Source organism: Crotalus tigris, unplaced genomic scaffold, assembly GCF_016545835.1.
Source record: "Crotalus tigris isolate CLP2741 ecotype Arizona unplaced genomic scaffold, ASM1654583v1 scf7180000018510.657491, whole genome shotgun sequence".
Taxonomy (NCBI): domain Eukaryota; kingdom Metazoa; phylum Chordata; class Lepidosauria; order Squamata; family Viperidae; genus Crotalus; species Crotalus tigris.
This window is the reverse complement of record NW_024097046.1, coordinates 107,810-132,241: the sequence shown is the minus strand read 5'-3', so window position 1 is coordinate 132,241 and position 24,432 is coordinate 107,810. Positions and strand designations below refer to the sequence as shown.

General features: G+C 37.6%; 1 protein-coding gene across 11 annotated transcripts in view; it reads left to right on the top strand.

The window, feature by feature from the left end:
- NEK5 (NIMA related kinase 5) overlaps positions 1-24,432 on the top strand; it is a 46,838-nt gene that overhangs the window by 10,271 nt on the left and 12,135 nt on the right. For 6 of the 11 annotated variants that reach the window (XM_039353273.1, XM_039353276.1, XM_039353269.1 and 3 more), the window contains exons 9-20: positions 4,936-5,064; positions 5,780-5,980; positions 6,588-6,651; positions 8,068-8,189; positions 9,446-9,642; positions 9,742-9,808; positions 10,025-10,138; positions 13,458-13,535; positions 16,423-16,506; positions 17,629-17,709; positions 18,496-18,567; positions 21,651-21,750. In XM_039353273.1, coding sequence (XP_039209207.1) covers positions 4,936-5,064; positions 5,780-5,980; positions 6,588-6,651; positions 8,068-8,189; positions 9,446-9,642; positions 9,742-9,808; positions 10,025-10,138; positions 13,458-13,535; positions 16,423-16,506; positions 17,629-17,709; positions 18,496-18,567; positions 21,651-21,750 — 1,309 coding nt within the window. The remainder of the gene's footprint in view (positions 1-4,935; positions 5,065-5,779; positions 5,981-6,587; positions 6,652-8,067; positions 8,190-9,445; positions 9,643-9,741; positions 9,809-10,024; positions 10,139-13,457; positions 13,536-16,422; positions 16,507-17,628; positions 17,710-18,495; positions 18,568-21,650; positions 21,751-24,432) is intronic. The other 5 variants (XM_039353278.1, XM_039353275.1, XM_039353277.1 and 2 more) reach the window with 4 other exon arrangements.

Sequence of the window (24,432 nt, the reverse complement as noted above, 5' to 3'; positions counted from 1 at the left end):
AGATCTTATAATCAACATTCAATAATGAAATTGGCCTATAATTCTTAGGCTCTGTAAGATCCTGATCTTCCTTCGGAATCAGTGATATAAAAGCTCTTTTCCAAGAAGGAGGAACTTGCATACCCAACAAAATACTATTAAAGAGTTCCTTTAGTGGCTCTATCATTTCTTCAGATAAAATCTTATAATACCTAGAAGTCAGTCCATCTGTTCCAGGAGACTTTCCAACCTTTAACTGCTTAATAGCTAAGCCAATTTCCTCCACAGTAATTAAACTATTCATCCCATTTTGTTGTTCCTCTGAAAGTCTAGGAAAATGTACTGATTGTAAATATTTATCTATATCCAAACCCCTTATATTATCACTTGAATATAATTTTGTGTAAAAGTCCAAAAAGCTTTTTTTAATCAAATCTTGCTGAAAAACCTCAGTACCTTTATATTTTACTTTCTCTATAATTCTAGCTTTCTGTTTCTTTCGTAACTGATAAGCCAACCACCTCCCAGGCTTATTCGCATTGCAAAAAGTATTATGTCTCATATACGACAGATTGGTAGCCACCTGATCTGCCATCAACATGTTAAATTGTTCCTTAAGCATCTTTATAGATACCTTTAAATTATTATCAGTAGGGTTAAGAACCAACTCTTGTTCTTTTGATTTGATCTCTTCTTCTATTTCTCTACGTCTTTGTGACCCTTTTTCCCTAAAAACTTTATTCAATTGAATCAAAATTCCCCTCATATATGCTTTACTAGCGTCCCACACCATAGACATCGATGTTCCCTTATTCATATTTATAGTAAAAAAGTCCTTTAAATGTTCTTTACACTTTTGTACGAACTCCTCCCGATTAAATAAGTTCTCATTCAATCTCCAGGATCTTCTATTCCCGTCTTCCGAATATAACTCCATCCACACCGGACTATGATCTGACAATGTTCTAGGAAAAATTTTCACCTTCCTCACTCTAGGGAGGAAGTCACTAGTAATCAAAAAAAAATCAATCCTTGAAAATGACTGGTGTCTATCAGAATAAAAGGTAAAGTCTCTATCACTTGTATTCCTTTCTCGCCAAATATCAATAAGTTCCAATTCTTCCTTCAAATCAAAGAAAGTCATAGGTAATTTAGTTTGAATAAAAGTTTTAGAGGAATTTCTTTTGTCTATAGTTGGGTCTAAAACCCCATTCCAGTCACCCATCAAAATTACCGATTTATAATCCAACTGAGATATCTTGCCATGCAGCAACTTATAAAATTGTTTCTGTTGTTGATTGGGAGCATATAGTCCAACAATAAGAACCTTTCGGCCTTGTAATAATAATTCCACAAAAAGATATCTTCCTTCAGAATCAGCCTCAATTAGTTTAGCTGAAAAAGTTTTCTTCACATAAATTACCACTCCCCCTTTTTTCCCAGGGGCTGGAGCAGTAAAATGTGTGCCCAGACGGGAATTCATCAAGAATTTAGAATCCTTTAAAGTTATATGAGTCTCCTGCAAACATATCAAATCATTATTATGTTGTTTCAAATAATGGAAAATCTTTCTTCGTTTCTGGGGCACGTTTAAGCCATTAACATTCCAGGTCAGGAACCTGACCATCTCCACCGGCCTGGAGCCTCTGGAGCATGGCCTGCAGATCTGCTGTCGAAGATCTTTTTGGTCTTGCCCCTCCCACAGGCTCTGTAACAACCAAACTTTCACCACTCTTCTGCAACTGCTCTTTTTCTTTACGTTTATGGGCAGCTCGTGTCATCCTTTGCTCTTTTATGTCAGAATTCGGTGCAGCTTGTTCCATAACCATCATTGATGAGGCTCCTGCCATAAGAGACTCTTCCGTCATCCTTATTTGTGGAGGTGGTGACAATCTTGCTTTTAAGATAGACTGATAAAAATCTCTTGCTTTGGAAACAGTAGTTAATCTGTGACGTATCCCTTCATAATTTACTATTATTCCTCTTGGAATCTCCCATCTGAACTGAATTTGACGATGTTTCAACTCATCAGACAAGAAAGTAAAATCTTTTCTGGCTCTTAAAATTTTTGGAGGTATCTCTTTTAAAATTATCACGTCTTGATCAGCAATTTGAAACTTTTGTTTGTAAAAAGCCTGTATAATTTCATTACGGATAAATCTTCTAGAAAAATAAATAACCACATCTCTTGGTAGATTTCTCTGTCTAGCAACCCGTGAATTAACTCTAAAAATTTTTTCTATCTCATTCTCAATTATTTCAGGCCGCCAACCAATATTAGGAGCAATATCTTTCACAATAAGCATCTTTAAGTCTTCCTGAGGGTTCTCCCTCAGGCCTCTGATACGCAATGCGTGTTCCATCTCCCTATATTGTGAAATGATTTGTTCATCCTGTGTAATTTCTATCTTGTTCTCTACCTCCTGCATTCTAAATTCCATCCTTGATGCATTTTCAGTAATCTTTTCCATCTGGTCATCAATCCTTTCTATGTGCAGGGCTAGGCCCTGAAAGGCCAGAAGGATATGGTCTCTTACTTGTTTGTTCTTTTTCTCCAATAATTCTTCTGTATTAGCCCTCTCTGCAATTATAAGATCTTTTACCTCCTCCTTAATATCCAAGGCATGCTGTTTTAAAGCATCTTGTAAATCATTAAGAGAAATTGCAGGAGGAGGAGGAGAAGGTGGAGGTGATTTTGGTTTCTGAGATGCAGGCTGAGGCATTGGAGAAGAAATAGGAACCTTAGGGGCGGGAGGCAGACGTTTTGAAGCCATTTTCTTAAGTTCCAAGAAGAAAGATTCTTATTGGAAAAAAAAAAAAAGGGCACAGTTCTTTTAAGTGTTCTTAAAAAAAAGAGAAAAAAAATAGAGAAAAAAAGAGGAAAGAATAAAAGCCAAATTCTTACTTCTGTATTTAAAGAGTTAATCTGTATCCAGGTTTTACTCTGTAATGCAAATCAGGCAAGAAAGACGATCGCCATTTTAGTTTTCACTTTCCCTTTCTTCTAAAGGGAAAGTGAACAAAAGAAAAGGAAGAGGAAACTTGCTGAAGTTAAAGGCACCATCAAACTTAAGCACAGTCTCTCCTGGTCTGCTCCGTCTGCTTTCAAATACTCACAAGCAGCTGGAAAAAAAAGCAGATGTGGAAGCGGCAACTTGCTTCATCCCAAAAACTTCGGAATGAAGTCTCCCTGGAACGCGGAGTTGCTCAGGCTCCGAGGGAGCTCTACCCTCCGATCCCCAAAATAACAGGAATCCAGGGGAGCTCTTACCTCTACCTGAGAGCTCTCCTCCTCCCTTTTTCCCAGGGAGGAGATTCAAGCCGCGGGACAGCTGATTGTCAAAGTCCCGCGGCTTTTACACGCACCAGGAACGGGCGGCTTTGTAAAACGCCGCCATTCGTCGTCGCTGGAACCACCGGAAGCTGGGATTTACTTTTTGGATGGCATGCCTATTTAATTTTTAATAAAAAAGTGGACCGGGTTTTTAAATCTCATATTATAAGGATTTCTCTACTTCGGATTTGGAGGAAATATTATAAAAGTGATTTTAAAATACCACTATGGGCTATACCCGGGCATGCGATAGAGGGGATAAGGAGAGGAGTTAAGATGGATAGGGTCTCTTATACACAATTACTTAGATGGGATGGTCAAAATTGGCAGTTAAAATCTTTGGAAGAATTAGCACAAGAAAATATTACCTATTCATGGTTTCAGTACAGACAAATAGTGGATAGATGGAAGATGGATCGTAACATGGGCTTGCTTAGAGAAGATGAAAATTTTGTTAAACAAGTAAAGGATCAAAGGTGAACTCATATCAAGAGAATTTATGGGGTTCTAGTGGAACTGGATTCAGAATCAGAATTAATCAAAGATTGTATGATTAAATGGGCTCAAAATTTTGGTGAACCAGTTCTACTGGATACCTGGGAAACTATTTGGGTGAGGAATGTTAAATTTACACAAGCCCAGAACTTAAGGGAGAATTTTTATAAAATGTTTTATAGATGGCACCTTGATCCAAAAAAAATGTCTCTTATGTATCCTGACTTACAGCCTAAATGTTGGAGATGTGGTTGTTTGGATGCCACTTATTATCATATTTGGTGGTCGTGTAAAAATATAAAAGCTTTTTGGATTAAGATATGGTGGAATATTCAAAGAATTTTTAGAAAGAGGGTAAAATTCACTCCACAATTGTTTTTGTTAGATATTGTTACTGATTGTGATGTTAAGGAGGTTATATTGATGTTAAATTTGATTACAGCCACAAGGCTGTTAGTAGGGCAATACTGGAAGAAGGAATCTTTGCCTACTTTGCAAGAGTGGTTTTTTAAAGTTTCTTATTTGGCGGAAATGGCAAAGATTTCGGCTTTCTTAAAGAAGCAATCGCAAGAGAAATTTTCTGCCGTATGGGAAAAATGGATAAATTTCATACAATATAAATTGGATATAAAAAAATAACATTTAGCTTTTCAATAATTTGTATATAAATTTTGATATTTTATAGATTGTACTCTTTTTTTATCTCTTTTCTTCCTCCTTTTTTTCTTTTTTATTATTATTATCTTTTTTTTCTTTGAAGTACTTTTTCTATTTTTTTATATATTCATGCTTTTTTCTTATATACACTTTTTTGTAAATCATTTTATAAGTTGTTTATGTAAGCTATTTAGATATACTTATGATTTATATTTTTTCAATTTCTTTAAGATTTTTAAAAATTTTAATTAAGCCTATATCCAGCTCTGGGAAGTTCGGGGGGGGGATGGGGGTGGTTTGGGGTGGGTGGGTGAGGGTTGTTTTGTTTTTTTGTTGTTGTGTTTTTTCTTTTTCTAACATGGAAGATTCTTATTGGCTTGCCTTTTGGTAAATTATTGTTTTATTACTCCTACCGAGGAATAATATTCCTTCTGGCTCCTTACTGCATGCCAACCTTTCTCATTTATCAGCTGGAAGACTCAAATCCAGGACTCCCCCATTGGCACTTGCACAACATCTACCCAACAACTTTCACATTGATTCTCAAATGGAAAGCCAAATGGGTTGCTGAGTGCCCAGACATAAACCGCACAAAAAAGGTGCCACACTTTGAACAATCATATCAGCAATGGACAGTCCTGAATAGGATTCGCACCTCACATGGCATCTGCCGGGATGTATAAATGGAGCATGGTATCCTCCCCTCAATGTGACTGCGATCACTTAGTGACTAGCTGTAAGCTGAGGGCATATACCGGATCAGTATCTGATTTTTTAAAATATAAACAATTCTGCGCTTCAGTGGTTAGATGGCCTGGACATTGGTATTTGAACACTGATCTTTTTAACATTTATATTTTATTGTATATTACTACTCTAAGTAGAATGTTAATATATATTGCTAGTCCACATATGATATACCATAAGCTAAACAAACAAACAAACAAATAAATATGAATGGGTGTCAACCATTTGTGAAAGAATCAATCACACATGGCCTTAACATTTTAAATGTGTTTTAGTAGTGGATTTTTTGAGGTATAATGTAATATAATGTAAAGTAGAACATACTTTGACTGCTGTTGCAGTAGTTCTTTTTGATAAGCAGGGTGGTAGTTCACAAATAAGGGAAGCAGACAATATCATCAGTGAGAAATAGTAGATATGAAATGATCCGATGAATTGGACTGCTATTAAAAGAAGACTAAGACTATTCTGCCCTCATCTGTCCTTTATTTTATGTAACTACTTTTATGCATTTCTGTTTAAATCACCGTTTTGATTTAATATATTGACTTTATTTTCATGTGATAGTTTGAAGGCAACAATTTGCCCCAACTTATAATGAAGATCTGCAGAGGCCATTTCATTCCTGTGTCTGTGAAGTATTCTTCCAATCTGAGATTGTTAATATCCCAGTTGTTTAGAACTTCTCCAAGAGATCGCCCTTCTATTAACTCTATTTTAAAAAAAGCCTTTTTGGAGAAGCAGATAAAGAATTATTTGCCACCTGAGGTGAGTATCTTTTGTGGCTGAGAGAAACAAAATTGCTTGGTCCATTCAAAACTCCTTTATCTGTTGACTGGTATTTTTTACCTCTTCTTATGTGGAAGAAGGCTCTGTTCATTATAAAACAGCCTTCCCCTTATATTTGGAGAGCTGTAAGCATTCTGACTTTACAGAAGACTGTGAAAAATAACCCTTGCTCCAAGCACTGGGCCAGGATGTTAACTGAGCCCAAAATAGATGTAGTTGTGTTGTGAATCTGTTATGGGGACTTGGTTATTGTCGGATGGTTATTTTAACTTTGTTTTGTATTATACAATTATTTTACAATTTATTTTCTATATAACTCTTTGTGTGGATTGCTGGTTGACCAGGGTTATGTATGCAAGATGGGTGGCATTATAACTTCCCCAAATACACAGATAAATTCCACTTATATTGTTACCAAATAATTTTTTTGGGTATTGCTAGCTTTCCCCAGGACAAAAACACCAAGAGGGTACGTTTGTTTCTCCCTGGATTGAGTTAGAATAAAATAACATTTGGTACATTTACTTGAAACACTGTTGATGTAGCACAGAAATAAATAATTGCACTCCATTGTATTCCTTTCTAGATCATTGAAGCAGAATTCAGTCATACTGTTATTCACAGGAAAAAGTCATCAGCTTCATCACTAGGCAAGTGATTGTTTATATGTATGAAATTTGTTTTACACTGAGATCGTTATTGAAATGGCCACTTTCAAGAAATGAAGAGGTTGTAAAATAGCAAAAGCAATAGCGATAGCACTTAGATTTATATACCGCTCCATAGTGTTTTACAGCACTCTCTGAGCGGTGTACAAATATCAACATATTGCCCCCAACAATCTGGATCCTCAGAAGGATGGATGGCTGAGTCAACCTTGTGCCAGTCAGGATCGAACTCCTGGCAGTGGGCAGAGTTAGCCTGCAATGCTGCATTTTAACTACTGTGCCACCACGGCATGCATCTTTTCATTGAGGAAAAGGTGTCAGCAGAGATTGAGTAAATATAGATTATAACTTGAAAGCTGTATTTTCAAGATATGCTCTGTTGTGCAAGGTAAAATTAATAGGTTCCTTCTGATTTATAGGAGAGACAAGGGACACAGAAAAACCTTGGGATTGCTTTAGTCAGAAGTCTCCCTTCAAAAAATTAAAATTGGATTGTATTAAAATAAATCCAGGCCTATGCTTGGTAAATAAATATTATTTAAAAACAAGCAAATATCCATCTACAGTTGTTCCTGCAAGAAGTTGATTATAATGGTGAGGCTGGAGAGAAAGAAGGAAAAAATCCCTCTGAGCAGTTTTTCACTTTTCATTCCATAGAGAAGTTGATTGTAATGTTCAGTATCTGTTCAGTATCTGTTGTAATGTTTGTATCCCTTCTGTTTCTGTTCAGGGATCCTTCCCAGAAGACAGTTGATGACAATGGCTCTACAAAGTTGGGATGTCAGGCAGAAAACCAGTTGAACCAATTTTTATATTGGGTGTTGGCAGCCTGGAACTTTCCATCCTGTATATCAGGGGTGTCAAACTCGCAACATCACGTGACGTGTCGCGACGTATCATGACTTTTTTGCCATTGCCGGCAATGGGGTGGGTGCAGTTTTGCTATGATGCTTCTGACCTGTGGGCCGGCAGTTTGACACCCCTGCTGTATATGATCAAATCCCTGGTTGTTGTAGAAGGCTAGCCTGAGGATTAATTTGGTTCAGATAAATATTGTGCTGACACATAACTAAAGACTTCCTTAGTACTTAAAACTGAGCCATTAAACATAATGGGAATTTGATAAATTGTTGAATAGAAATGCTATATTTTTCAGGATTACCTTTCTGACTTCATATCTTATGGAAAAACATTTATTTAGAAGAGACATGTGTATTCTGTGGTAACCAAGTGATTCCCAACTCAGTACATACTGCTGATTTTCAAGGGAATAATGCTTTTTTTCAATTGCAAAGTGTAGAGATAACCTACACGTCTGTCAGTTCCTTTCTTAATATTTATTAAATGTAGAAGTAATTAACCAAATATTATTTATTATTGTTACATAAACTCCTAAAGGTCAGAAACGAAGACTCCATGATTATCGTTCTCCCAAAATCAAGATGGAAATGCTTCCTAGAAAATTAGTGTATAAAAATGAATGCTATTCTCCTTCAAGTATTCAGGATCCAATTATTAAGGTAAGAGTTATATATTGCTAACCTAGTCATGTGTTTATGATCATTCTGTACATCTTGGGCATAAACTGTTTCAACTCCTGGACATAACTGTTTCAACTCCTTCCCTTGGGATGCTGCTACGGGGCATTGCATGCAAAAACAACTAGACAGAAAGACAGTGTTTTTCCTTGTTCCATCTCTCTGCTGAATACCTAATTCCCACACTACTGTCTTACGTCTAAATATATTTACCCATGTAGTATGGCTGTATTACTTTTATCTTTCTCATCTGTTCCACTACCTTCTCTTATTGGTATCATCATTATTATTATTATTTTGTTGTTTTGCATGTACACTGAAAGATTAGGCACCGGAGGCAAATTCCTTGTGTGTCTAATCACACTTGGCTAATAAAGTATTCTGTTCAAGTTCTATTCAGCTAGTGAGGGTTTAAAATTACAACAGCACTGAATGAATGGTATTTGACTGGTCCTCAAAATTACAGCCAATGCAGTGCCCCCATGGTCACATAATCACAATTCAGATGCTTGGCAGCATGCTCACATTTATGATGCAGGGTGGGTTCAACTCCTTCCACCTGTCTTTCTCCCCACCATCTCTTTGCTGTTGATCTCTCTATCCTACTTCTCTACTGCTCCACACTGCTCTGCTGACCCCTACTGCTCCTTGCTACTCCCAAGTAACCTTCACTGTATTTTTTTCTCTCCCACTGCTCGGGAAGGTCTTGTGAGGCCAACAATGCCATCACGAGGAGTGAGGCTTGGCATACCTTTTCAAGCAGCAGGAGAAAGAAGATGGCAAAAATCAGCTGGGGCAGCAGTGGGCAACAGGAGTGGTGAAGTGCAGAGTAGCCAAAATGACAGAGATTGAAGTGGGGGTAAATGCAGCAAAGTAGAAATATGAGGTCCTGGCCAAATGACTGCAATCATTGTTATAAAGCATCAGTGCTCAAATATTTAGCTGAAGGCTTAACGCTTAAAGCTTAGCAGAGGATAAGATGCAGAAAAGTAATTTGCTTATTTTGTTGTTATATTCTGCTTTGCTGTGGAGGAAAGATCATTTTTATTGATTATCTCAGAGTTTCTTTTGATCAGGACGATAGTTAGATCACACTATTTTATGTAAAATTGATTTCCATTCACTCGGCTCAGAATGAACATGTTTTAATAAAATGAATGTCACAAGGAATAACAATTCAGATTTAAACAATATTCAATATTTTGGATTTGTTGTCTTTATGAATTTAATATTTTCAGCCCTTGGGTCCTGCGTTTAAAATATGTGGGAAGCCAGAGGTCATTAGAATGTGTGGACATTATGACCATTATTACGTAAAGCTGGCAAGCCTGCGGAAGAGAGCTTTAGTCCAAGATGATGATCCCTGTATTGGCCAGAGAATGGAAGAATATTATAAGCAGAAAGGACAAGAACCACCTCCTCCTCCACCTCATGGGTTGTATTTTTTTTTCTTGAATATGGAAACATCTATTGATTTTTGACACGATGTCCCTTTTTTCTATTTAGAGTTTTCAATGAATGTTATGTTTTTCAGGCCTTCAGAATATCTTCAGAGACGATTTAATGCTCAGCAAAACAAGTTAAAAGTAGAGAAGCAACTGGTAAGCAATTTCTGTAATCAAAGAAACACAGATTGGAGCAAATAAATTTTGGAGGTCCTATTCTTTTTTACTGGTACCAACATGAAATGCTACTTTAAATGTAATAATATTTGCATTTTGATCTTTCTTTTACGTGTAATGGGCTCATAAAAATGAAAGAGGAATCTTTTCTAGACACTGCTTTTAACGTTAGTTAATTGTTTTACATATCAATAGGGGCTACGGCCATCTTCTGCTGAATTTTGTCAGCTGCAGAATCAAGAAATGAAGGAAGAACAGCTCAAAGTCTGTAATAATGCTCTTCCTCAAAAAAATGAAATGAAACAACAGGTAAGGGAGCCTGCCCAGAGCATTTGGATATGGACTGAAGAATCTATGATTGGAATATTAGATGTTTCTACCTACTTATTACTTTGTCATAAAATATATATATAGAATGTCTGTACAGGTAAGTGAAATTTGCCCTATTTTATGACTTTTGTTGCCAAAAGTTGTTAAGTGAATTGCTGCAGTTGTTAGTGATACAGTTGTTAAGTGAATCTGGCATCCCCATTGACTTTGCTTATCAGAAGGTTGCGACCCTGGAATGCTGCAACTGTCATAAATATGAGTCAGCTGCCAAGCATTTGAATTTCGATCACGTGATCATGGGGATGCTGTAACAGTTGTAAATGTGAAAAATGGTCATAACTCATTTTTTTTCAATGCCGTGTAAGTGTTGTAAGTTGAGGACTACCTGTATTTTATGAAGGAGAATAAAGGCTACTGTGTTTCCCCCAAAATAAGACCCATTTTATTATGATTTGTTTTCCTCCAAAAGAGGCACCAGGTCTTATTTTCGGGGGATGTCTTACCTGCTTATCTTAGGACCGCTGCAGCCAGGCCTGCCCCCCCCCCGACACCTGTTGTACTGCTGCCTGAGCTATTCTGTAGCCACTCGCGGCCGGACGCCATGTGGTGCATCGCGCCAGTGCCGCCCCTCGCAGCAGAATGTCACATGGTGCTTCGCGCTGGTGCTGCTGCTTATGGCAGGAGGCCGCATAGTGATGCGCTATGTGGCGTCCGGCCACAAGCGGCTGCACAAGAACTCAGGCAGCGGCGTAACAGGTGTGGGGGCGTGGGAGGCCTGGCTGCAGTAGTCCTAAGGTAAGTGAGTGCAGGGTACCTGGGGCAGCTCTACCCCCCACCTCCACCCTAGCTTGATTTTTACGTGTGCGCTTCACCCCAAAACTAGGGCTTATTTTGGGGCTAGGGCTTATATTAGGCGCATGTGTAGAAATCAAGCTAGGGGAAAAATGAGAATATACCATCAGAGGAAGAAGTGATAAGAAAAATCCTGGACTGTGCTGAGATGGACAAATTAACAAAAGAGATAAAAGAAAGACACAGAGTACTATATAACATGGAACAAGTGGTATGACTGGTTGGAGACTAGAAATAATAGAGGAGAATAAATATGGAAAAGTCAAAAGTGAAAATATGTGTATAATAATGTATAATAATAATAATATGAATAATTCTTAGTAAGAAGTAGAATATGAAGGAAGAAAAATGTAAATAAGAAACAACGGGGCAATAAGGACAAATATTCTAAAGAAGAATAAGGGGGGAAATGTAAATAATAGAAGATTACCATTATGTAATTGCTGTTAAAAAAAAGGGGGAGGAGTATATACTGTGTGTGTATGTGTGTTATGTTTTGTTTTGTTTTGTTTTGTTGGTTAAAAATAAAATAATAAAAAAGAGAAAGCAAAAAAAAGAGAAAAGAAATCAAGCTAGGGCTTATTTTCAAGATAGGCCTTCTTTTCTGGGAAACAGAGTAGGTGGTCATCTGTCATAGATGCTGTAGTGGATATTGCATAAACTAGAGATTGGACTAAATTACCTCTATGATTATCTATTCCTAATTTTTCTTTCTTTAAGGATGGAGTATTCAGAATTATATTATTTAGTTTTAATCAACAGTATGGTTCAAACAGCTCCTTCAACGGTTTTATAATATACTTATTTTGCTATTTGGCAATTTGACAATGACCAGGGCAAATTGTTTTGACTTGATGGGCAACTGTTTGTGACCTTTCAATATGAGAAGCTTTTGAAAATCCCTTCTTTTTCTAAGCAGTGTGTCACAGCCTTAGAACTCAGGGAGAAGCCATGTGGATCATGCTAATACTGTGTTTAACTAATGTATGGGGTTTTAGTATAAAAAATAGTAGATATATAGCATGGCCTGGGAAGATATGTGGGGGAAATGTCCAGATGCAGAGATGGTGAGGAATTTCCAGGGAGCACATTTCTTAGACTGATCAGCTGCTCCTGTTTCTAACTGACATCTTGTTTTGCATTCATGATTAATGTGCTAATTATAAAAGCTTTTGCAAACCTACTTTCAGGCACAGACATGCCATGATGGAACATGATGTCTATCCCAGAGAGTATTGCATGTTTTCCCTTGTAAGATTTTTACATTACCCTTAATAGCAATAGCACGTAGACTTATATACTGCTTCACAGTGCTTTACAGCACTCCCTGAGCAGTTTACAATGTTGGCCCCAACAATCTTGGTTCTTAGTTTACCGACCGCGGAAGATGGAAGGCCAAGCCAACTTCGAACCCATCAGGATCGAACTCCTGGCAGTCAGCAGAGTCAGCTTGCAGTACTGCATTCTAACCACTGTCCCTCCAGGGCTCCTTTAATAATAAAATTAGTTCTCTTCAAATTAACTTTTAGCCCTTATTTGGAGGGATTCCACAAAGACGTCGTGTTTTTGCTGTCTCCAAGAGCACTCTGCAGAGCGATTTGGGGAAGCCAAAACAGAAGATCAGAATAACTTTTTGCATTTTAATGTACCATTAGAAAAATTATAAAATCCAGAGTAAAGCAAACTTTTTGTTAGGCAACAAAATAGCATATAGGCTTTTAAATTCTCAAGCTCTAGTCAACAGGCAAGATGGTACAAGTGTTTGATATCATGTTTGCATTTTTTACAGTTTTAGATGAAAGATTGAATTAGACTGTAAACATGCATTATAGAGGTACATCTCACATTAAATCCAAAATTCTTGTTACAAGGACTGTTGGGCTATAAAGAAACAACCTGTTTGGTTTGGTGCTTGGGGCAGAAGAGTATTTTTATTTTTAACTTTGTTTATATGAGTTGTTGTGAGCCACCTAATATCATTTTGTGAGATAGCTGCATAACTCCTGTAATCAATTAAAAAGGGTTCCCCCATTTTTAAAGCATTAAAATACAGTTCATGTTCAACTTATCTTAATCCTTGGCAAAATACAGTTCCATTGTTAAGTGAGAAAATTGTACAGAAACTATACAGTTATTTAATAACAAACCTGAATATAATTTGAAATGTTACAGGGGTTTTAAAAATGTCATTACAAGCCAGATTACAGTGTGTTCACAGTAGAAAATTTTAAAGACCAAATATGTGTCCATAATATTGATATTCATTTTCTATATGTGTCCATAAAGTTGCAGCCCAATTCTTACACTTCTGGGAAGTTACTTCTCTATGGGACTTAGTTTTGAATTAATTTGTATAATGTTAATGGATATTTTCTTCCATATTAGAAATTGTTTTGAAAGATATCTGTACAGATACATTTTATTAAAATCCAATAATGTTTTGCAGGAATACCTGAAGCAGTTACATGAAATTCGCCAACAGTACCAGAGTGAAGTAAATGAAATTCGCCTTAAAGCAGTTAAGGTTAATGTCCTTGGACCAAATAGTTACTTGATGGGCTAGGGAAAGCATTGGAATCAGATGATTTGCAAAGCACATTAGCCCAAAAAACAGATCTTTCTTCAAAGGATTAAAAAAAACTTGCAAGACTAGCATAGATGCTTCAAAAACTGTCTCTGCTGTTTTGAATATACATGTGCATGCGTAGACTACACTACAACACCTCAATGGGTCTGCACAAAGCAGAGTGGCTGTGCATGCACACCCATGTTGAGACAGCCAGGAACAGCTCTTGAAGCAACTGCTCAAGCCTTGCAAAAGATGTGGCTGTTTTAAAGCTCCAAAGAAGATTTATTCAGACTAACATATAATGCGAAATGGCTCTTTCAAATGCAGGACTAATTGTACCATATGAATGGTTGGGGAAGGGTCAAGGGAGTGAGATGACAAAATATGTATATGATGTCATTCATATAAATGCTGTAATCTAATTACGTGCCAGGATATTTGGATATTATGGCATTTATATGAGTTATCATTGTGGTTTTTTTTTCCAATTCTTGTTTAGATTTTAATTTCCCATCAATATCTAGAATATCTTTATATGTCCATATTTTTTCAAAGTCTACCAAGTTCGGATGTATAAATGCCTCCATCGTTGATAACTACCCTGGAATTTTTAAATATATTTTAGCTTTAATTTTTTCCCATACTGTTGACAAGGCATTTCTTATAAAATGATTTTGAAAATACTTATGGACTCTGTTTTTCCCGTACCATAAGAAAGCATGCCACCCGAATTGTAAATCATGTCCCTCTAAATATAATAACCTTTTATTTCTAAGTGTTATCCACTCTTTCACCCATGTTAACACAGATGCTTGGTAATACAACCTCCATTCCGGCAACTCAAAAACTCCATTTTCCTTAGCATCTTGTAATGTTTTCATCTTAATTCTAGCTTTTTCCCCCTGCCAAATAAAGTTCAAGACCAATGAATTTAAATCTTGAAAGAATTTTCTCTCAAGCTTTATCAGAATCATTTGAAATAGAAATAAAATCTTCGGCAACACATTCATTTTTACTGTAGCAATTCTTCCTAATATTGACAGCTGCAGATTTTTCCATCTTTCCAAGTCTAGCTTTATTTGCTTCAATAATTTTGTATAATTGTCTTCTTTTATTGACGAACACTTAGCTGAAAGATGAATACCTAAATATTTAACTTTTTCACTATTTGTACCTCTGTTCTCTCTAGTATTTGCCTTTTTTGTTTATCTGTGAGGGTCTTTACTATTACTTTGATTTTTTATTTATTTATTTATTTATGCCATTTCTCCATATTCTTCTATCTTTTCCCATAGTTAGGAATCATCTCTAAAGGTTCTTCCAAGATAAACACTAAATCATCAGCAAATGCTTGTAACTTATATGTTTCATCTTTTATTTTCAATCCTTTAATTTCTGTGTCCTGTCTTATCCTTCTATTTAGTACTTCCAAAGTAAAGATAAATAATAATGGAGATAGTGGACACACTTGTACCTTTTCTTATCTCAAAGCTCTCAGTATAATCTCCATTCACTATCACTTTTGCTTCTGGTTGCTATATATTGTTTTTATTATATTTGTAAAATTCTTTCCAAAATCCATTATTTGTAATTGTTGAACCATAAATTGCCAGGAAACATTATCAAACGCTTTTTGGGCGTCTAAAAACACTAATGCTAATTGTTTCCCTGGATGTAATTCATAATATTCTGATACGTCCGTTATCACCCTTAAATTGTTTTTAATTTGTCTCTTCAGTAAAAAGCTGTTTTGATCTGGATGTTTAAACTCAACTAAGTATTTTTTCAGTCTCTCTGCCATTATTGAAGTAAAAATTTTGTAATCCACATTGAGTAGTGAAATCGGTTTATCATTGTGTTAATGTGATTCAGGTGTCATTATGGTTAGTAACAGGTGCAACTGGTATACTGGTCTTATGCTTGTTTTTCTGTGATCATAAGAATCTTTAGTGTGATAAATTGAAAACTTGTCTTTTGAAGTTAAATATTATTATTGTATGTTTTAATGAAATGGTAGTTATAGTATGCACTAAAAAGATTGGGAGATTCTTGAAAGAAACACAAAATAATTTTTCATCTTACATTCATATGGAGAGAGGGATCTGTATCATATTTATGGAAGCTTTGTTTTTGGGTTGTGTGGGCAAACCTATCCAGCCTCTAAGTGTTCTCCTTTTCATAAACTCCCCCACACAAAACCTCCTTTTTAAAAATTTATTTCTCAAAAGATTTTAGGACACTCCTCTGGTATAGTAAAACGTGCCACTATAAAGGTTCCTAATATCTTAAGCAGTTAGCAAGCAATTTCCAAAAGTGATTAAGAAAGGAAATATGCAAATCTTGTGTCCTTTTGTAGGTGCCAAACCACAGCTGGTATTACCTCATCTCCCAGAGCTTTAAACCCACAGGAGTCCCCTGTTTGTGGTCTCCTCATGAGAAGCAAGTGTCTGGAGCACTTGTGTGTGATCCAAGTCCATTCCTTCTCCAGAGAGAAATTGGGAAGAGTCAGTCCATTCACTGACTCTTCATGCCACTGTGGTTGTCAGCTTCCCCCTCAATGGAACCATCCTCAGTTTGCCATTTCTTCCTTGGAAGTTCCAGAATTTAAGTTACTTTTCATAGTCCTAAATGTAGATTGCTTTAATGCAAATACACCACAAGTTTAAAAATAATATTTGGATATTATTTGGATGGAAATGCATATTCTAATGCTATTTTCTGCAATCCTTTATTTCTTTTGTTATGACACTGTAAAAGTTCATGTAGACAAAAGTTTTAATGTGTATACTTAACATCCATCTACTGAACCTAAAATGTTATGTTTATGACTATTATCTTAAAGGAAAATAAAAACATAAGGGACAAAACCTATATTGTGAAACTGGGAAAGAGTGAAGACCATGAAGAAAGAAATGAACCAGGCCAGGTATCAGCACTTTTGGTTTTGATACAACCTTTTCATTTGGTTCATTGTAGTGTCTTCATTAACAGGAAGAACTCTATTTTTGTTTGACTAAAATAAAAGTACAAATAAGAGATCTTATTGCAATTTCTGCCAAATATATTCGTGTTTAATCTTTTCTTTTAATAGAAGAGTGCAAATTTAAGTTTTGAGTTAGCAGCTTTTTCTGTCTATCCGCCCGCCCATCCATCCATCCATCCATCCATCCACCCATCCACCCATCCATCCATCCACCCATCCATCCAAGCTAAAGGCAAAATGGTAGCTTACATTTGGAACTATTTATCTAAAAATATTGCATGTGGCATATACTGGGATAACTTGAAGATACAAATCTACATCAAAATTAACACAGATTAACAATTCTAACAGACTCAGAAATAATTGTTAAAAAACCGGTGGTTGAAAACAAAACCCTTCCATCTACAGCAAATTAATTGGAAATCTACTAGAATAGTGTTGTGTCTTTCTGAGCGAGGGGTGACCTTGGAGCCTGTCTAGGGTTTTGAACACATGGCCTGATGACCTGATGCCACAAGACTGGGCAGGCTAAGACCGGATTCTTTTTCCCCCCTACTTTTGAGGTTGGAGGTTAAAGAATAAAATTAATCTCTTAATCCTTGTAGATTAAACTTGTTTGTTTAATCAGACTTGCTTGTTGAAACCTTTCAAAATGTTGGGGGGAAGAGTTCAGGTTTTTAGGGTTGCTGTGGGTTGATGAAGCCATCGCAAAGCCGAAGGCACATATTTTATCCCTTTAAACATCTGATCACCTGAAACAAGTTTCAAAAATATAAACTCTTGTGTGGGAGGCTTCTGGTGCGATGCGTGTAATATTAGGCCATCACATCTATCACACTGCCCATTCTTGTAGTAGTAAGTCCTGATTTATCCTTTATCACCCTGTACTAAAGTATTTTTAAATGATTCTGTAGAACAGGTTAGCATTCATAAAAGATCCCTTCTGCCCCCCAGAAGGGAGTCTCTTTATTGTTTTTAGTTGCCTGTTAATGCTTGCATACTGTATCTTTTTAGTGCAAATAGTGATGAACAATTTGCTTTTTTCCTCTCCTCTTCTCTCCCCAGGACATGGAACAAAACCTGAAACAAATTGGTCTGCAGAGAGGGCAGGAGAAGAAGAATCCAGAAGTACAACAGAAAGCAAAGGTTCAGTTTATATATATACCTTATCTATATATAATAATAATGCCACCTTTGTATTACATCATTTCAACTGGAGTATTAGTATTTTTAAACTTAAAAGAAGGAAGAACAAGGGGTCTTTTTCTTTCATTTTGCTATAATGGACATCTCAGCAAAATAAAGGAGAGAAATCCCTTGTTCGTTGTCCCTTTTACTTAATTGACGTCTTCCCTCTTCCTCAGAGGGAGAAAAGTGATTGTGCATTTTTATGCTGCTACATTCAATAGTACAAGAGGGATAATCATATCTCTTCTCTTCTCTTCTCTTCTCCTCTCCTCTCCTCTCCTCTCCTCTCCTCTCCTCTCCTCTCCTCTCCTCTCCTCTCCTCTTCTCTCTCTCTCTCTCTCTCTTTCTCTCTCTCTCTCTCTCTCTCTCTCTCTCTGTCTCTCTTCTCTGTCTCTCTCTCTTTCTCTCTCCGCACTAACTTATATTCTAGCTATGAATTTTCTGTGGCAGCTGTTACATATTTTTGCATTTTATTTTTCAGGGAGGTGTAAAGTTTCAGATTGATCTAATAGATGATGCAGCATAAATATGAGCCAGTTGCCAAGCATCTGAATTTTGATCACACATGATCATGGAAATGCTGCAAAACTGTAGCTGCGAAAACAATCATAAGTCTCATGTTTCGGTGCCGTTGTAACTTTGAACGGTCACTAAACAAACTCTTGTAAGTCGAGGACTACCTGTATTTGCAATTAATGAATTTTCTGTGGCAGCTGTTACATATTTTTGCATTTTATTTTTCAGGGAGGGGTAAAGTTTCAGATTGATCTAACAGACGATGCAGCAGATGAGAAAAACATCCTGGAAGAAAATGAGGTATAATTCTGGACCATAGTTATGCAGGTAGTCCTCGACTTAGGACCACAATTGAGCCCAAAATTTCTGTTATTAAGTAAGACATTTGTTAAGTGAGTTTCAGCCCGTCTTAGACTAGAATATATTTATTGTCACTGTGTAACACACAACGAAATTAAGTAATTTTGAAATTAATTTTACGAGCTTTCTTGCCGCAGTTGTTAAGTGAATCACTGTAGTTGATATGTTGGTAACCCAGTTGTTAAATGAATTTGGATTTCCCATTTACTTTGTTTGTTGAGATCGCAAAAAAGTGATCACGTGACCTTGGGACACAGCAACGGTCATAACTATGAGCCAGTTGCCAAGCATCTGAATTTTGATCACGCATGATCATGGAAATGCTGCAAAACTGTAACTGCGAAAACAATCATAAGTCTCATTTTTTGGTGCCGTTGTAACTTTGAACGGTCACTAAGCAAACTCTTGTAAGTCGAGGACTACCTGTATTTGCAATTGTGCAGGGAGACTCCCTGCTTATGTAAAGAATATGTGTTAAAACAAGGTGAGTGTTCCACAATGTTCTCTTTTTTAGAAACTTTGAGGCTACACAGTATGGAACTTCCTACCTCATTGTTTGAAAAAGTCTTCAGATATCACAGCAATGGAATGTACCCTGAGTTGGAAAATAAACAAGTGCTGCCATCAAAATAGGCTCCCAGTATTTTTATACTGAATCGCTTTGTTCTTGTGTATAGGTGTGAAATTGACACCATTTCTACAGACAAGCTGACACATTAAAAACATAGATAATCAGAGTTATACAGCATTTCAGATCTGAAGGTGTGCAAAAGTAGTACCTGTTTGAAATTTCTTAAAGTGATCTTGCCTTTCCCCACAGCTATGCAATCCCAGGAAAAGACATGTATAGTTTACGGAGCTACTATAGACGCTAAGTGCCAGCACATTCTGAAGTACCATTTTGCTTCTGAATCTGAAGCACTGTCTCACCCTTTGTTTACTGAGTGAATTTACTTAAACAAATACATTGGGGGGATTGCTTAAGTTCATTTTTCTTATATTTAAAGACATCTTCCTCAGCTACATCAGTTGTCAGTATTTTTTCTCTTGCTCCAGATTTTCCAATCTTCATTCCTACTAATTTTTATATACCAATAGGAGAAGATGTTACCATCAGTATTCCTCTGCCACAATCTCTTATTGCTGCATCTGACTTTTAGAAAAAAATTGTTTCGAGAGCTAGATGTTGAAGTTTCCTTCTGGCCAGACTTTTGCTTGATTCCTGGTTCTGCTCTTTACGTATAGCTTTGCTATAACCTTTAAACATGGCATTCTGTTTATCGTCTGCCACTAATATCTGACTTTACTCTTCTTAGCAAAGTTCTCCAAGTAAAAGTCTTGCTCTTTCCTCAGATTTGTTTCACTTATTTTTGTTACCAACTGAACTCCTAATATTTAATTTTCATTTGAAACATCTCTGCCATAGCAATTATAATTAAAGCAATCACAACTGATTTAATACTACTATTACTACTACTAATAATAATAATAAAGTTGGAAGGGATCTTGGAGGTCATCTAGTCTAACCTCCTGGTCAGGCAGGAAACCGTACACCATTTCGGACAAATGGCTGTCCGGTCTCTTCTTAAAAACTTCCAGTGTTGGAGCATTCACTGCTTCTGGAGGCAGGTTGTTCCACTGGTTAATTGTTCTAACTGTCCATTTGGTCCTGGTGATTTGAACTCGTCTAGGCTGGACAGATGCTCACTTACCATTTTCTTGCCTATCTTAATTTGTGTTTCTATTCTGTTTTTTTATGGCACTATTTTTTATGCTTCAATACAATTTTATGCTTCAATACAATAAAATATAAAAAAGCCTATGTAGTTACTAGGGCTCTGCAGTGACTAGGAGTCAAAGAGGGAACATTGTGTTGGATTTAAGGAGGATAATATTAATTAATTAATTAATTTGTTTGTTTGTTTGTTTGTTCATTCATTCATTGAAGTTATTTGCTGTCCATCTCACCACAAAGCAACTTTGGTGGCTTATAACATCAAAAGCAATAAAACTATAACAATAAAACAAAATTATAATTAAAAGAATACAAAATTATAATTAAAAGATTGGAAGAGAAGGAAGCAAGATGCGCGGGGGGGGACGTGAGATCTATTGTTAGTCTATATTCATCTTGTCATCTTTCAGTATGAACTACCTTTTCCTTTTTTAATCTAGGTTGGTGCAGTGCCTTATTAGTTACTTTATAACTACATGGAGAACATTCACAGAATATTAAAAAAAATCCCACAAACATACAATAAAATAAAGTATTACTATACAAATCTCTTTAGTTACTCCATATGATACCATAAGTTAGGATAAATAGAGCATCTGTCACACAGAAAATGTGTAGATTGGCACAAATCCTGAGTCAGGTTATGATTTCTGCCTTTCTAAAAGAGATTCTCAAATTGATGGAATCAGTGACCAGTCATTGCAGGGTGCAAATATGTCTGACTGCCTTCGCAGTGTTTATTGCCTTTTATACAGGTATTCCAAATAGCATAAAGTAACATGGCATCAGCATAGCAACAGCATTTCTATTGGTGAAACTCCTTGCCAATCCTTAAGAATATACCAGCTAGGAGGCCCCAGCCAGGGAGCAGTTTTCTGCCACATCCTGTTGATGTAACCTACCTGATATCATGTGAACCAGGTGATATCATGTACCAGCCTGGGGTATTTCCCTACATCACCATGGCAATGTGAACAGATGAGATCATGTAGAGAGAAGAAGCATGCAGGCTTTGGAGGGGCAGTTTGCTGCTCACGACCTCTACCTGACCCCTATCTCTACATCAAATGATTGACAGAAAATATTGTCATTCCCTCTATGAAATGTCTTCTTGTTAAAATTTGAAGAGAGATTATATGCTGTTTAAGTGAAATGTCTCATTGAAAAACATATAATGGATGATATTCAATAATTCAATTTGTCTGGTTCTGATATTGTAGTGCTTTTGCTTAAAAAAAAGAATGTAAGTTAATTTTTCAAAACTGACTTTTTGTATGTTGGATTTCAGCAGCATGATAAACTTAATGAAACACTGACTTTTGAACATGGAGAAAACCTTAAGAAAAAACTGGCAAACTATGAGGAAGAATTACAGCACTGGAAGATGGGTATGCTTCTTGAAATCATTAACATTGCTATCGGTCAGATAAAATCACTGGGATCTACTCACAGTTAGATTCCAGCTATGCTGGTTTTCAGAACATGACTGGGGCCCAGTCTTATTTGATTATTTGGGCTTGGTTTGCTTGTTTGAGAGCATTTATATAGCTGCCTACTCGCTCACAGCGATTCTAGGCAGCTAACAAACAGTAAAAAATGTAAACTAGAAAAAAATTTAAAAAGATAAAAAACAATAATCCCCCATCCTAGTTCCTGAGAAAGAGGACAGGATCCTTGGGGTGTTGCATCTTTCCATCTATATGTTAGAACCATGTCCCTCCTAGTACAGCGATGGCGAACCTTTTAGAGACTGAGTGCCCAAACTCCAACCCAAAACCCACTTATGCATTGTGGAGTGCCGGGTGGGTGTGGCCTATTGGCTGGGCGTGGCTGTGGTGATAACGGCAGACTGGGTGGGACTAAAAAGTTCAATCCATCAATTCCAACTTTGCAAGATCTTTTTTTTTTCCTGCGAGAAGTTGAAATTAACTGATTGAACCTTTTTTTTTTTTTTTTGCACACGGCGGCAGAAGCCTAAAGTGAAAAGGTTTTATAAAACCCAGCTGAAGGCCTAGGACTGGGGCGATGGCGTGTGTGCCCACAGAGAGGGCTCAGAGTGCCGCCTCTGGCACCCGTGCCATAGGTTCGCCACCACTGTCCTAGCAGGTCCTAGCTACCCAGGAAGTTTTATGTAGCTGGTTTCAAGCAGTGCAAATAGGTCTTTGCAGGAGGGTGTGATTCCTCTGGCCTTGAAGGATGCTGTGGTCTGTCTGTTCCTTAAGAAGCCATTGCTGGACCCAGCTGTATTGGATGGTTTTCTGGGGAGGGTTGCTGGGAAGGTGATTGGCCTGGTGGTTACCTTAAAAGCCCTGCATTCTGTGGGACCAGGTTACTTGTGGAATTGCCTGTACTTGACAGTTTCTGCCTGCATTCCTATGTTTTGGGTTCCCTTAGTGAAGAAAAAAAAAGTCATCTAACACAGACGTCCCCAACCTTTTGAGCACCAGGGACCGGTTCCGTAGAGAGAAGTTTTTTCATGGACTGGAGGGGGTTTGGTTTTGTGTACTGGCTGCAACCCACGGATGGGTCTTCGTTTGTTTGTGCAGATCAGTTTCTGGCATGCCGCGGCCCAGTGCCAGTTCACGGACCGGGGGTTGGGGACCCCTGATCTAATAGATCTTAGAAAGTATGCTTTGTCTATCATGATGCCTGTCCTTTGGAACAACTCCCCCTCGGGACCCGAGCTATGGAGAATCCTAATTTTACTTGGCTTTTGGAAGGTTATGAAGGCCTGGTTCTTTCCTTAGGCACTAAGGCTCAGATGTTAATTTATTGAAGTTTGGTGTATATAGGCTGTAGGGCAGAGGTGGCGAACCTATGGCACACGTGCCAGAGGCAGCACTCAGAGCCCTCTCTGTGGGCACGTGTGCCACAGCTGCCAACAGCAGGTCCATCAGGCTGCCACTGCCGCCCGGAGCAGGAGCCCTGCCCAGGAGACAAAGCAGCCGACTAGCAAGCTTGAGTAGAGGTGGTAGAGCAGAGGTCACCAACAATTGATGATTGGTGGACTGGAAGAAAAGGGAGGGGGAAGCATTTTACATGCGCGCATGCGCACATGGGGCCGCGAGCATGCATGTGCTGCAAATGGGGCAGGGCCAGAGCCCCTGTTCTTGCGTGGTGCAGCACCTTGTATCTGCACACCGCAGTGCGGTGGTGGCCATTTTTGTGCCTTGCAGCATGGTGGCCAATTTTTGCGCCTCTGGTTTTTGCGTGCCCCCCCCCCCGAGGGCACTACAATGCTGATGAGGCCCTGGCACTTTGTGATAAATAAGTGGGTTTTGGGTTGCAGTTTAGGCACTCGGTCTCTAAAAGATTCGCCATCACTGCTGTAGGGGAAACTGTTATTTTTTTATAGGGGCTGCAACTTAGGTTTTGTTTGTGTTTCTAATAATAATTTCTGTTAGGCTTGCTAGCCAGTTTCTTTGGACAGATGGACAGATGTAGATATTTGATTAATCTGTCAGTCAATAATCATGTTCTTGTTATTAAATAGTTGCATTTCTCCCTATCAAATGTTTTTTTAATAAATATACATTTTGGAGAACGCTCACTTTCCTGTTGTAGAATGTCTACTTCTATGTTGCTCATACAGGAACTGCAATCTGCATCTGATAATGTTTTGAGAAATTTAATACTGATTATTAAAAGCCATAACGATAATGGCTTTTAAACAAAATTTTATCATAAGACTTCTGCAAAAAAAATTACCTCCTAGATCAGGGATAGGCAACCTTGGCTCTTTTATGACTCGTGGACTTCAACTCCCAGAATTCCTGAGCCAGCCATGCTGAGGGGAAAGGGAGAGGTTTCCAAGCTGAGCCATGCTGGCTCAGGAATTCTGGGAGTTGAAGTCCAGGAGTCATAAAAGAGCCAAGGTTGACTTCCGGTGGATTTTGCGCGCGCGATGGCGGCTACTTTGTAGCCGTCTTTCCTGGGTAAGTGTAAGAACCGCTATGAACAGCAGACACCAGCTGTTCAGCGGTTCAAAATCCCCCTCCCGGGCAAAGGGGGGGGGTAGAGAGTGTCTGAATAGTGGTAGAGCCTCTTTTGCACCCCCCAAGTTTTTTTTT